At 33.5% G+C, this 15,365-nt stretch overlaps 1 protein-coding gene across 1 annotated transcript; it reads right to left on the reverse strand.

Moving 5' to 3' along the window:
- Positions 1-5,751: 5,751 nt before the first annotated feature.
- Smp_132230 (hypothetical protein) lies at positions 5,752-9,373 on the reverse strand (the record flags this gene model as incomplete). The annotated part of the gene is made up of 3 exons (XM_018798947.1): positions 5,752-6,359; positions 8,689-9,241; positions 9,290-9,373. The coding sequence occupies 3 exons, from the start codon at positions 9,371-9,373 to the stop codon at positions 5,752-5,754; spliced, it is 1,245 nt and encodes a 414-aa protein (XP_018650785.1).
- Positions 9,374-15,365: the final 5,992 nt, after the last annotated feature.

The following is a 15,365-nucleotide window of genomic DNA, read 5'->3' on the forward strand; positions in this document are numbered from 1 at the left end:
TTTCAAAAGAAATAAATTGGATTTCCTAGATGTTTTAAACTATTAAATACTATAAGGTTTTATCATGAGATACAACAAAATGATGTATATAAAATTTATACTAGAAATATGTCATTTAATCTGTTACTATAAAACTACTAAAATCTCCAAAAAACCCCCTTCTGATAATGATTATATGTGCACTAGTGACTGGCTCCATGAGGTATTTCCTGGAGTTCTAGTGAGAAGCAGTAACCAGTGGAGTTCAACCAAGTCTGTTGGGAGATATCAACTCACTAAAGACATTTGTGAATGGTTGCTCAATTTTGTGGATCGGTTGAAGTTAGACATTAACACCGTTGCATGCCGGCTCAGTGGTCTATCGGTTAATTGCTCTGGCGCGAGACTGATAGGTCCTGGGTTGGAATCTTGCGAGGCGAGGTCGTGGATGCGCACAGCTGAGGAGTCCCACAATGGGATGTGTTGACCGTCCAGTGCTTCCAGGTTTTCCATGGTGGTCTAGCTTCAATTGACTCATGATTTCAACTATATAAAATAACGAATTTTTCTTTTTCAATTAATAATAAAATTATATTTTATTTAACACACTTACCTACGATTTTGAAACCATGTTTTAATTTGTGTTTCAGTAAGATTTAATTCATTTGATAATTCAATTCGTCTGTTAAGTTTTAAATATTTGTCTTTCTAAAATTTAATTCCAAAAAAAATGGAAAATTTTTTTTAAAAAACAAAAAAACAGCGGCCTGCCTAATACATCTGGGCTACCTATTCCTGTCATCTATATATTTCAACAAGTTATCTAATTTTGTTTGTTTTAATACATCATTATGGCTATTAATCACACAACCTATTCAGGTGCGTTTCTGAAAAGTATACAACCTTTCGCTGTAAAGGTTACACAAAAGGCCTAATCAAAGGTATCGTGGTTGCTGACAATATGCAACGAAAAGAATGTACATTATTCAGATGTCAATTGACTGGACTGCTAACATCTAATTGGTGATCACTCAATATTTATCGTCAGAATCGACGAAGAAGTAAGAAATGGAAACTTGTTGAAATACTTTTTGCTGAGAATTCTATATTGTACCGAAAGTATAATACTGAATAAAGCTAATAATAATAAATAAATAAATGAAATAAAAAAACTAAATAAATAAACAAGAATCTTTGACCAATTTGTTTATGTTATAATGAGAAATATTAGAATCCAAACATGTTCAATTTACTAAAGTCAATTATTATGAAAAGTATATATTATACTTTTAAGTATACTGAAACAGAATGAATGAATGTGTAAATTGAATTTATCCAGTAAAAATCATTTTGTTAAATATTAACAAACAGAAGTAAACTGGGAACAAATAATCAGTTATTCATTTCTTAAATTATGCTTTTATAAATCAAATTTTAAAATTTATTTCTTTAAACATATAGACATGGGTACAAGGAGGTACTAAATATATATGCGCTACATAAATCATTAGATTTGTGTTAGGGTTGCTTGAGTATCCAAACCGAAACAGGTGGTTTTCTTAGAGAGCCGCACTCCGAGCCTTCGACCTAAAGGTCTGATCCACAAGGCAGTGGAGCAACGTGCAGAGATGCTGTCTCATGGTAGCCGGTGACCAACAATAGATTCATACACCATACCTTCCATCAGGATCCTGTAGCTCATGTGCACCACTGGTTTGGAATCAGGGTTTTTCAAGTCCCCTAGATGGAACCTCTGCATCCACAACCCAGTTAAAGAGCCGAATGTTCTCACTTCGTCCTCTCAATTTCGTAAACAACACCCCTGAAGTGAGAAGGCAGTGGGTAGGACTTTCCTGTCTGTGGTTGTATGAACGTGACCATGTGAGAGCGTTTGGAGAATGAGTGCTGACTCTCCCCACTCTCGGCCGTACCACAGCATTTAGGGAATATGTAACCTGAATGAAATTAATAATGCAAAAAACGAGTTAAGAAGATTTTAGAACTTTAAAATGAGATCACACTATTGCTATTTCATAAACTATTATTTCATAGGCATGTACACCTATTGAAATATTCGTTATAAAACTACAGTAAGTGTTTATAAAAGCAGCTAAACAATCATCTCTCTATGCTCACTAAGTACTAGCTAATTTGACTAATATGATACGGACTCAAAGGAATTTATATTTAAATCAGCTAATGCGATCAAGTGTCAACATGACAAACTGATTCAAAGCGATGTTTCTAAATAAGCTGACAAATATTCCAGATGCCAATCAAAAGACTAATGATCTACATTCTATCTTATCTATTGTTCTCCTAAATTATTTTAAAAATCTAACTTCTTGTTGAAAATTTTCATGATTATCATATTATTTCAGAAGAACATGAACAAGTACTGATGAATCCAAATTTCTTTTACTGAACTCATCAAATTTATAAACTCACACACACAATTAAAAAATTCAAATATATTCCGTCTGTTTTGTAAAATAATACACAATTCAGTCGCATTTCATAAAAATTACATTTGAATTTGATATTTCATATATCAGAAGAGGTTTTGTGGAGATTTTAGTAATTTTATAGTTGAATTGATAAGTCGATTGAAGCTAGACCATCATGGAAAACCTGGAAGCACCGGACAGCCGTTTCGTCCTATTGCGGGACTCCTAAGCAGTACGCATCTACGCTCCAGCCTCGCGAGATTCGAACCCAGGACCTATCAGTCTTTCTCACGATCACTTAGCCTCAGTAATATTGTGTTAGTGAATTTCAGTGTAGTTTTCATTTTTATATAATTTCAGTGAGAACTATTTACAGTCCATTGATTGCGTAACTTTTATTTATGTAAATAAATTTACATTTTCATGAATAGTTTAAAATGAAAATTTTATTTAGAATTTATGTTTAAAATATCAAAATTATCGATTTAATACACAACACAGAATTTGAATTAAATGATGAGAATATATTTATTATTCTCATGAAAAATTGGACAAGGATTATTGATGAGATACAATTTTGTATTCAATTTTATAGATCATATTGATTGATCATTGACTAGTAACCAATATGATGTGTATTAAGTGACCATTTTATAACTTGGTCGATTAAATTTGGGTAACACTGAATGACTAGACAAATATAACAGGGGTTAATGCTTATTGATCAGTTAGTGTTAACATATCATTCCTATATAAGGTTGTGGTGAACGAAAATTTGGTGGGGATAACCAGTACCTTGATAGAATATAAAAACCATAAATTAAATACATCATTAGCAAACCCTCTATCAGTTGTCCTCTACACACTTCATGATTCTTTCAACTCTGTTTTTATTCCAAGTCCTCTCTGTTTCCCTTTCTGTTCTCTTCAGTTCGATCTTATTAGTCTTCTGCTGCTAGGCATTCCATTTCTAATTAACGTTGCATAACACATATCTGTCAACATAAGTACCATACACCACAAGGTGAACTGTGACCCAGATAACTAGGTGGTAACTTCTCTGACTGAGAAGCTGGATTAAGCAAGCCTGAGCGCTACGCAAAGTATTAATTACCTCTAAATTCCAAGTATACGTCAGTGACAAGTGTTTACTCGTTTAAAGCCTCAGTTTGACAATTCCTTTCGATTGTCTTTAACTACCTAACGCCATTGAACATCATCACCTCTTAAAGTTAGTCACTTACTTACTTACTTACTTACTTACGCCTGTTACTCCCAATGGAGCATAGGCCGCCGACCAGCTTTCTCCAACCCACTCTGTCCTGGGCCTTCTTTTCTAGTTCTATCCAGTTCTTGTTCATTCTTCTCATGTCTGTCTCAATTTCTCGGCGTAATGTGTTCTTTGGTCTTCCTCTTTTCCTTTGACCTTCAGGATTCCATGTGAGGGCTTGTCTTGTGACGCAATCAGGTGATTTCCTCAAGGTGTGCCCAATCCACTTCCAGCGCTTCTTCCTGATTTCTTCCTCCGCTGGAATCTGGTTTGTTCTCTCCCACAATAACTTGTTGCTGATAGTGTCTGGCCATCTGATCCGAAGTATCTCGCGTAGACAGCTGTTAATAAACACTTGTATCTTCTGGATAATGGCTTTCGTAGTTCTCCACGTCTCCGCCCCATACAGTAGAACTGTCTTGACATTTGTATTGAAAATTCTAACCTTGGTGTTGGTTGACAATTGTTTTGAGCTCCAGATGTTTTTCAGTTGTAAGTATACTGCTCTTGCTTTGCCGATCCGCGCCCTCACATCTGCATCTGATCCACCGTGTTCATCAATGATGCTGCCCAGATATGTAAAGGTTTCCACATCTTCCAAAGCTTCTCCGTCAAGTGTAATTTGATTGGTGCATATTGTGTTGTATCGGAGAGTCTTGCTTTTCCCTTTGTTTATATTGAGGCCTACTGCTGCTGAGGCTGCTGCTACACTGGTCGTTTTCTCCTGCATTTGTTGTTGCGTTTGTGATAGAAGAGCCAGATCATCTGCGAAGTCTAGATCGTCCAGCTGCATCCTGCCTGTCCACTGTATCCCGTGATTTCCTCCAGTTGTTGACGTCTTCATGATCCAGTCGATCACCAGGAGAAAGAGAAAGGGTGAGAGTAAGCAACCTTGCCTAACACCGGTCTTTACCTCGAATGAGTCGGTGAGTTGTCCTCCGTGGACGATTTGGCAGTTTAGTCCATCATAGGAGTTCCGTATGATATTGACCATCTTCTCAGGCACGCCGTAGTGTCGAAGAAGCCTCCATAGTGTCGTCCTGTCCACGCTATCAAATGCCTTCTCGTAGTCGATGAAGTTGATGTAGAGTGATGAATTCCATTCGATTGATTGTTCCACAATGATACGTAGAGTTGCGATTTGATCTGTGCACGATCTATCCTTACGAAATCCAGCTTGTTGATCTCGAAGTTGGGCGTCTACGGAATCCTTCATCCTGTTTAACAATACTCTGTTGAAGACTTTTCCTGGTATTGAGAGAAGAGTGATGCCTCTGTAGTTATCGCACTTGCTGAGAGTCACTAGTGAACACATAATCATTTTCAAGGGGAACGGTTGTGGAAATAGTCGAACCGCATCGAAATTATTAACCTATCTAACTTGAACAACCACTGAAAATAAGGAAGCACTGGACGCCTATTTCATCCTAGTTTGGGACTGCTCAGCTATGGTTATCCACAACTTCGTTACCAGAGCTCGAACTGAGGAATATCAGTTCTTCATGAGAACACCTAACCCCTAGACCAAAGAACCTGGATACAATGATGTACAAATATAATTTCAATCAGTCCATCTCCCATTGCTTTCGGTGGACAGTTATTTCTTCCCAAAAGACTGAAAGTTCAGGGTTCAATCTCCCGCGATAAGTTCGTGGATGAACACTGGTGAAGAGCCATAAGCTAAATCAAAACAGCCGTCTACTGCTTCCTGGTTTTCTTTATTTCTAAAGCTTAGCATGAATGTTAATAAAATAATACTTTTGAAATAATAAGTCGTTAGCTAACAGATAAGTAATTGCCAAGAAAAATGAAATACAATAATTGTAGTGAGTTTTTCTTCAGAGTTAAATTTGAGTAGAAAATTCTTACTCTCATCAGGAAGCTACATTAATGATCACTTGAGACAGCTAAATGGTTCCTTAGAGAAATGAATTTGTACAACTCAATACTACAACAATGTGTCACCACTAAGTTACTTCAACTAAATAATAAGGATTCTCTATGTTGTTTACCTTTGGACCGTACTAGAAATGAATTCAAGTTGACCAGTTTGAATCATTTTGTAAACTTATAGCCTTTGAATAGAAAATAACCATAGTGAGATTCTTTGGTTAACCTAAGTGAAGTACTTTTCCATGTTGTATAAAATTTTAAGTTAAATAAGATATTGAAATTTGTCAAACCGTTTGTAAATAAAATTAATTTACAACATACTTGAAATTCTGTTTCTAAACGTTCAAGTTGATCTGTTGAATAAGCTTGTCTATGTTTACGTTCAAATTCAGATGTCTGATTAATTTTAGGTAGAAAACTTTTACGAAATTTTCTTCTTATCAACCGTTTTTCGTTGTAACTACTTGTTTTTGTATTTGTATCAGATTTGAAACACCATTTTTGTGATAGATCATCATCATCATCATCTGATTTAACCATATCAAGCATACTTGCATAACTGACAGAAGATTCACAACTGAATAGATAATTTGATTTTGAAAATTGATTATTACTACTACTATCACTACTGCTACGTTCATGATAATCTTCAATTGCAATCATTGGCTTACAATTGAATCCCAATTCTTTGAATATTGAAGGCCATAAATTACATTGATGTTTAGATCGATTCGTTTGGTTCATTTTTGGAGATGACAGATCTAGGACTTCTAAAATTAAGTTAATTAGCGGTAGAGCTTAATTTTCTGTTATATAATTATATATTTATGTGATGTAATTTGATGTATTTATTCTTATTAGAATGAAAACGGTAACTATAGTTAATAAAATAAAAATAATATTCATAATATTTCACTAAAACGATGTAACTGTACACTTGCCATTATGAAATGTTAACCTTCTTCAGTTTTCCGATTAACTGTTCTATTTCTAGAACATTTCTTCAACAACAAAATGTCGATGGTTCGAGGAACATAACATACATCTTTACTGTTATCGCTTCTTTTTGACAGCATTACAAGAGAACTTTATTCCACGTAAAAGCATCTGGCTTTACGATGCATATACTACCTTTTTAAGGAAGAATAATACCTGAAGATTTGTAGTACAGCTGGTACAGCTTCAGTTTCTTTCCACGATCAAGCTTCTTTTTTTAACTTCGATCACTAACCAGTATTCCTAATATTTTAAATCAAAGTCTTTACACGAACATTTTTCATTCTCAATCTCGTCTAAAAATCCCTACCATGAATTCAGACCATAAATAAGCTACGTAAAATACTAGTCGATGTTTATCAGTCAACCAGGTCACTTGGTTTGTTCTTTGAACAACATACTAAACTTCAGTCAGTCAAGAGAATTAATACTGTTGGCAAAATCTAATGTAACTAGGTTTAATATTTATCTTCTGCCATCAGCAATATTAACAGTGTTGAGGATCACCATATCTCATACCTGAATACCATCCTATCAGGTAATAATAGATGACCGCTTAAAATTCACTTAACACAGAAACTAAGTCACTGCCCAAGTAACTTAGTGGTAGCACTTTGTATTCATATTATTAGTCCTCTAAAACCTAACAACTGACTGAAGGTTTTCAGTACTGACATACTGTGATAATCTATAGACATATAACGCTCTTAAATTTTTGTATTTTTGTATTTATCTGCTTGTAAACTTTTATGTGATTCATAAACGATGTTGTACTTTGAACTACCAATGAGTTACGGCTAATTTATTACGAGCCTGTTAATCAGTTCCTCTTCACTTACAACTTGGTATGCTTACATTGTAGCTTCACACTATGTTGATGTGTTGTCATGGTTTTACTCAATATTATTATATTATGATTCATAAGCAAAGGCCTAAACTGATTGTGCTGTGTTCTATTCAATCCACTAATCGAGCGAGCGTTGGAGAACTATGTTTTGAATCAATAGTCGTTAACTATTGATCACTGCTGTTTTCTCACTACTTTTGTGCTATCATTGGTTAGCAAAAGGACCTTGATACTAGACAGGAAGTCTTGGTGAACTTATCAGTTTTCAAACCAGATTAATACAACTGTTCTCTAATATCACGATATGATAACACGGGTGACAAAACAACTCGAAAAAATCTTTTCTTGTCTCACCAGGTTTATTATTGTATGCTTCGGTTTTGTAGTTAAAATCTGTTAGTCATTCCTCACTCTTCTTCTTCACTTCGCCGGTTAGGAGACGTATTTACCTAATCGAACGTCGTAGTATAGATAGTGAAATGTATGAAACTTGGGACCATAAACTTATAACAATGATCTTTCAGCTCTAATCTTTTATTGTTACCAGAATCCTTTTAAAAAAAACCAAACTTCCTTGTTCAACTCACTTGAAGATCATTTTTCTTTAGACTACAACTACAAGATAACCTCGTAAACTTCATTCTAATTTCATGACATGAGTGAACAAATTTTCAATTTAGTAATAGCAGTAGTAGTACATAAAGTATTTTGAAATTGTAGATAACTGAGTTCAACCTCAAATATCATAGTTATTTGACTACTCTAGTAGTTTTTCTAAAATGATTTTTCAGCTAAATGTATCATAAGGAAGGTGACAGACTTAGCCGATACCAATATTTAGGTAAGCATAAATTCAGATAAGCAAAATGGATAGTAGCTAGCAGTGGAATCCAGGATGCGCGTTTCGTCCTATTTCAGACTCTTCAGCTGGATGTACCCACATTTCAGAGTCGATGTTCACTCTGAGACTCGAACCCAGTAACTTTCGCTTTAAACGCTATCGCGTTATCCACTCAGCTACTGAGTTTTGATAGCCACTTGCTTGTGCAATGGGGTGACATCAATGGGAAGATTCAAACAAACAATACCAAGTGAATATAAATTCCGATAATTATACAACCTCCTGCTTAATATTTCCAACTTCACCTATTATTACTTTTCTTTCAAATTTTCTGACTTAGATGACACAACAAATTGTAGACACATTTACATTAGATGATGGATTCAATTTGAAGAATTCTTCATTATTTACTTACTTGGACAATTATATGAAGAATTTTTCTCAGTATCATTTACTGATAACAAATTCTTATCCTTATCATCTTTACATTGATTGTCTTCAGTTAGTTTGTTTTGTGAAAAGTTACTTTCATTAGTTTGTTTAAAAATTATTAGATTGAAAAGTTTTAAAAATTCTTCTCTAAATTGTTTATCATTCATAGAATGAGGATGATGATGATGATAGTCTGTTAAACAGCTATTATTGCTACTTAATCTAACTTGATTCTCAGTTTCGTTTTGTGTTGGTTGACTGAGTAAATGATTATTAATTTCGGATTTAAATATATTTGGTAAATACTCTGTGTAAACCTTTGAATTTAATAGGTTTAATGAATCAGAACATAATCCTATTTGTATTCCATAGTGTTTATGGTTCCCAATATGATTATGATCTATGAATGAAATAGTATGTTGAATACTGTTGGATGAATTTGAGTTATTTGATGTGAGACTATTAATTGTAGAAATTGTACATTGTGGATGATGACTTGATGTAGAACTGATGAAATATGTAAGTAAAGGAGTAGTCTAGAAATAATGATTAATTTTGATAAATATAGAATAAACATAACTTACATCAGTTGAAAAGTTATTTAATGTAATTGATGATTTTTCAATAGAATCTTGAAGAATTTCAGTAATCATAAATTTATTAGGCATCTGTAAAGGAGAATAATTAGTTCTGCATTATGAACTGTATGATATAATCATGTTTTATCAGAAGGAGGTTTGTGAAGATTTTTAGTAGTTTTATAGTTGAATTAATGAGTCAATTGAAGCTAGACCATCAGGATACTGGAGCCCACGTGTACCATTGGTTTGGAATCAGGGTTTTCCAACTCCCTCAGATGGGTCCTCTGTAACCACCAACTCGGTTAAAGAGTCGGACATTCACATTTCGTCCTCTCAATCTCGTAAACAACACCCGTGGAGTGAGAAGGCAGTGCGCAGGACTTCCGTGTCAGTGGTTGTATGTGTGGTTGATCTATATCATACTTCCATATTTCCATTTCAGTGGATAACACTTAGACAAACAAGTAATCATCCACTTGAGCTACAAATCTTTCCCACCATTTAACAAGTAAAGTTATGTCTTTTAGATTGTAGTATCGGTTGTTATGTTAAGCCCGTATACTTTATTCTAGCTTCTGGCCAAGCTAATTCACCTATCCATTATGAGTCATATTTTGATCTTGTTAATTATTCGCTTATTAACCTTGACTACCTTTTTATATGAGAGCATGTGTGTGTACCCTTCGTATCCTATTCATCATATGTCTGTCATTCATTTTTATCTGACTATAAATGTTTAATAACGCTTGCTTAAAATGATGTGGCTCCCCAGCCATCTCCGCTATGCATCATCTTTGCTTCGCTCGCTTACACTTGCTCATGTGCCCACAGCTTTCTGGTCTGCATCATTCATCAATAAAAATGTACTTGCCGCTTCTTTTTGTCTTCTGATTTTATACACCGTTAAGATTGGTATAATAACGGTTATCGAAGTGAACTATTATTGAAGCACGGCACTACAAGATATTTACTTGAAGTAATTAAAATGACGGTTATTTGTATTAAGAAAATTTCTCGATTGAAAAATAAACGTTTTTCGATTTTTTTAAATAGGCATCATGTTGGGCGATTTCACCCAGTTGATATTAATTAAGCAGTTCTATTTGGAGTTTTATAACCTATAAGTTATTTGGAATAACCAATTTTGTTGAACAGATTGGTTTCTCATTACAAGTCTTCAGTTTATTATTTATGATTATTTAACTACTTGTATAATTAAAATAAGTAGTTAAAATTCACAAGTAAAAATGTGTTTAAAGTCTGAAGAGAAGTTTGTTAACATAATCTAAACTTGTCTATATTTCAGTAGGTATAATCCACTCTCTCAGTTATAAAACAAGATGAGAACTTATTGTGGACTGATTGAATTAGGACTCGGACACAATTGAATCCCAGCTCAGTGGTTTGGAGGTTAAGCATTCGAGTGCTAGATCAAAGGTCCTGGATTCGACTTCCGTTTGTGTGGTGGTGGACACATACCTCAAAGAAGTCAAGCCCTATAACAAAATGGCCGTCTAGTCCTCCCAGGTTTTCAACGGTTGTATAACTTAGATCGCTTCGTGATTTCAATGAAACAGGCATTAATCACCGATAACATTTAATTTTAGGTAGTTATACTTAGTTTAATTTGTAAAAACCATTTTTGGAATCTTTCATATAAGATGATCTACCATACGATAGCTTACAAAGTGATACATATCAAGACGATAATCAAGTAATATATCAGAAGTTAAAACTTTCTGGGGATCTTATTCACCGTAAAATTAAGCCAAATTTTTATCTTAAACTTATTGATAAGTCAGCAATTTGTTTTCTTCCACTATAGCTAGTATGAGAAAAGCTAGTATTAAACCCTTTTTTACAACATTGTTTAACATACAAATAAACGTTTTTATTCCTTAAGTAATAAATCAGTAATTAGTTCTTTTAAGATTTCGATATTGTCTATGTCAAGATTAGTGACCAGTCCTTAGCACAGCTTTCATTGCATTGAGAAGCAACCAAAAATTGGTCAATCTTTATTATTTCTAGTATGATATAGAAATAGTTACTACTCAAATAATTTCAGATGGTAATTTCTAAATGTAATAACCAGAGAAAATAACTAAGATCACGATTAGTAAAAATTTAGAAAACCACCAAACAAATGTAAACGATGAATACTATCTGCATTCAGTATACCCTAGCTCTTATAAGGGGTTAAGTTACTCTTGAGGGTGAAAATGTATAGGAAATTTCTGCCTAAATTTAGGTATTCATAAGTTCCATGATGTATATCCAAAAGAAAATTTGGTCGTTAACCTCATTACTGAAAGAATAAATGAAATTTAGAGTATTAGTAGAAATGTGAAATCAACAGTCAAAGGAGTAGAAAAACCGGGGACTTGAAGTTTAAGATAATGAATTTTTGATGCTTTATCATTTAAGAAATAATTTTTCTGTACTTTTTAGGGTCATTCTGATCATAGCTGATGCAAGTTAGTTTAAGCAATTTCCTATGAGGATCAATATTCATGGGGTGTTTTACTACATATCTAAAGTGAGATCTACTTCCTTACTTTACTGACTAATAAGAATAGTTTTGTCAAGCATTTCGATCTATTTTTTTAGAAATACACTGCTTAGGAGTCCCATACGGAGAAAGAACGGTCGTTCACTGCTTTCAGGTTTTCAATGGTGGTCTAACTCAGATTGACTAATGAGTTCAACTATTCAAATTACTACAATTCCCACAAATCCCCATCCTAATATAACTTTTATAATTTTTTCGGTAAGATTGAATGGTGTCTAGCTATAGAATTCAGATTATATTTACTGCGGAATATTTTTTGAGTTAGGTGTCCATTATAATGATAAAACAACCGCCTAAAAAAAATACTTCTGTGAATCCATTACATATTACTTAAATTGACTGAATAAATATTTTGCTTCAGATTTCAACTTAACGAATAACAAAATTTAAAATAACTATAGAAAAAAGGTAAGAACATTTAAAATGGTTTACAACCGTCTTTGTATCGAAGTAGCCAGCCAACATATTATAATGAGTTATTTATCTGATAACAACTTTTAAGCGTGTAACTCTACGCTTCATCTCATTTGATTAAAGTAAGCTATTATATTTCAGAGGAAAGTACAAAAAGAGCATCGGATGGTTTGATCATATTTGTCTTAGGTCAAGTAATGGTTAATAAAATAATTCAGTAAAATGACTTTTATTCAAAGTTGTGATTGCTTCAAGTATACCATGTATGTTGAAGATAATAAATCACAGTAACTTACTAGAACAAATTAGATTTACTTGCTTTGGCTATTTTAGTAAGAAGTGGGACTGTTTTAAGATAGTTTTCATCATGAACAAATAACTACTGAAAAACAGTTGAAACACTGAACTTATATTTCATCTTAACTTGAGATTCTACAATAATAACCAATTTCAAACCTATATGTTCTGAGTTTCATTCTGTTCTGAGTCGTAGATGTACACTATGAGGAAACTCATTTGGGGACAAAAGAGTTATCCGCTTATCTTTGTTTCCCATCATAAATCAATGAAAATGCTTCGAAATTATCAGATTTATGGTGTTCATAAAATATACTTTTTGTTATGACGAACGCAATATACGAAACAAAACTAATGATTGTAAGCAATTCACTTAGTATTGTTTATTTGATCTTCTCATTGATGTTTAGGACTGCAACTAGTCAGTCTCTAATTAAGGCTATATCGAGGCAGTTCTCACAGTATGCACATATGCCAATAAGAGACTGATCAATTGCAGTCCTAAACATCAATGGGAAGATTCAAACAAACAATACTAAGTGAATTTAAACTTCACCCCATTGCACAAGCAAGTGGCTATCAAAACTCAGTAGCTGAGTGGATAACGCGATAGCGTTTAAAGCGAAAGTTACTGGGTTCGAGTCTCAGAGTGAACATCGACTCTGAAATGTGGGTACATCCAGCTGAAGAGTCTGAAATAGGACGAAACGCGCATCCTGGATTCCACTGCTAGTCACTATCCATCTTTGCTTACAATGCTTGTGAATTAAGACTATATCGAGGCAATGCGCACAGTATGCACATATGCCAATTAGAGACTGACCAGTTGTAGTCCTAAACATCAATGGGAAGATTCAAACAAACAATACTAAGTGAATTAAAACTAATGATGTTAAACATTTCACTAACAGGCTAATAATTGCTCTCTAGAAAATATTAAAGGCTAATATTTCATTCACATAGTAATTGATCTAGATTAATAAAAAAATTTATTCACATTTAATGTTGAATTTTCTCAAAGTAAATTTGACATACCTCAAAAAACCATAATTGTCTTGGCAACAAAATCCAATTATAAATACTTAATGAGAATTCTCTTAATAAAGAATTAAAATGCACATAAGGTTTCTTTTGTTTTAAGCTTTTTTATTATTATAATTCACATTTATTTGCTTCTTCAATCACTGTGTTCCATGATTTACCGGTCATTTCAACCAACCTAAACACCCACCTCCTTGCTCTTATAAAATGCTAATAAAACTAAGATTTATGTCACAAGGGTAAAACAAGGATTTTCATATTTTTGTATTTTAAAGGAAATCCAAATACTGATATCATTGGATAGAGGAATTTATCATCTTCTCTCTCTCCGTTTCATGAGTTCTGCTTAGTATTAGCCAATAAACAATTCTAAATTACTTTGCCTATAATAAGGTAAGAAATGGAGAATTACTTTTGATTTTGGGATAGCTTTCGTCGCTCATTAAGATTATTCGATTAATCACTGAAAATCCTGAAGTACCGAACAACTGTTTCTCTCAAGTCTGAGACTCTTCAGTAATTAAAACCTGTTTCAACGAAGTCATTCCGTAACGAAAAGTTTACAGTAAAGCCCAAATTTTTATGATGTGCTAAACATGTTTACAGAAAACTGAATAAAGTTATTTGTGAATATGGAATATGAAAGCTAATTTGTTGACGAAAGTTTAGAAATATCAAAACCGATCGCTTCATAGGTTCTTCAAATAGGATACGATGTATTTTCCTTCATAAAGTTTATAGATTGATTTATTTTACTTTCTTTAAATGCTTTTTTGAAATGTTTGATTTTGATGTGAATATTGAATTTTAAGGTTACCTTAAAATATTAAGACGAACTCCTTTATCTGATGACATACATAAAAATGTATAAATCTCATAGATCAATTTAGACTAAAATTAAACAGCAGTCCAGCTTTGTATGGATTCTTTCCAATGATCTAAGGTTGTATTTCTTTTCACTCGTTACAAAATAGATTAAAATCGAAAATATATTAGATGGCTGAAGAAAGCCGATAGGTACGATCGTATCTAGATTTTACATTATAGTTTACAGTTCAATTGTTGATTTAGTCCTCATGTAGATTGAAAATTCATCATGTGATCTTACTTGTTCTGTTAAAAGTCTTTGTATTTCTGATTACTGAATTTAGGATTTCGCATCACTTAAACCTGTATTTGTAATTAAAGCATACCATATGTAGATAATTCAAGAAGCTTCATCATACTTATGGGTCCACAAGTAGCATGATCTTTCGCTTTATTGTTGGGGAAAATAAATAGCCACAACGAATATTTAACCTCACAGAGAAAATAAAAACAGAAGACAAATTATTAGTCAGGGAAAGCAACTGTTTGGGCCAATGATAATTAAATGTGAGTATGGGGGTTTGCTGTAATTATTCACTCTCATTGAGATCACGAACCGACTTAGTATAGATGACTATTGAAGACCAGCGATCCCTGGATATCTTTTTCGTCCTAGTATGGGACTTTCAATAATGCATATTTACAACCCCGGCGGGGATCGAACTCAGGACCACCATGTCTCCTAGCGAGAGTTCAACCTTTAGATCAATCAATTTAGTGCAACCAATTAAAGACATTGTAAAACCACCTTCAGTTGTCTTTGGTGGATGATTGACCGGTTATATATTATCAAAAACTGTTTTTCCAGCTGGTGGGTAGATAGATAATTAAGGTAAATATCTAGCCTGATTAAACTCAGACTGCGATACACATAAACAGGGTTCTGGA

This window comes from Schistosoma mansoni, chromosome 3 (assembly GCF_000237925.1).
Source record: "Schistosoma mansoni strain Puerto Rico chromosome 3, complete genome".
NCBI lineage: Eukaryota > Metazoa > Platyhelminthes > Trematoda > Strigeidida > Schistosomatidae > Schistosoma > Schistosoma mansoni.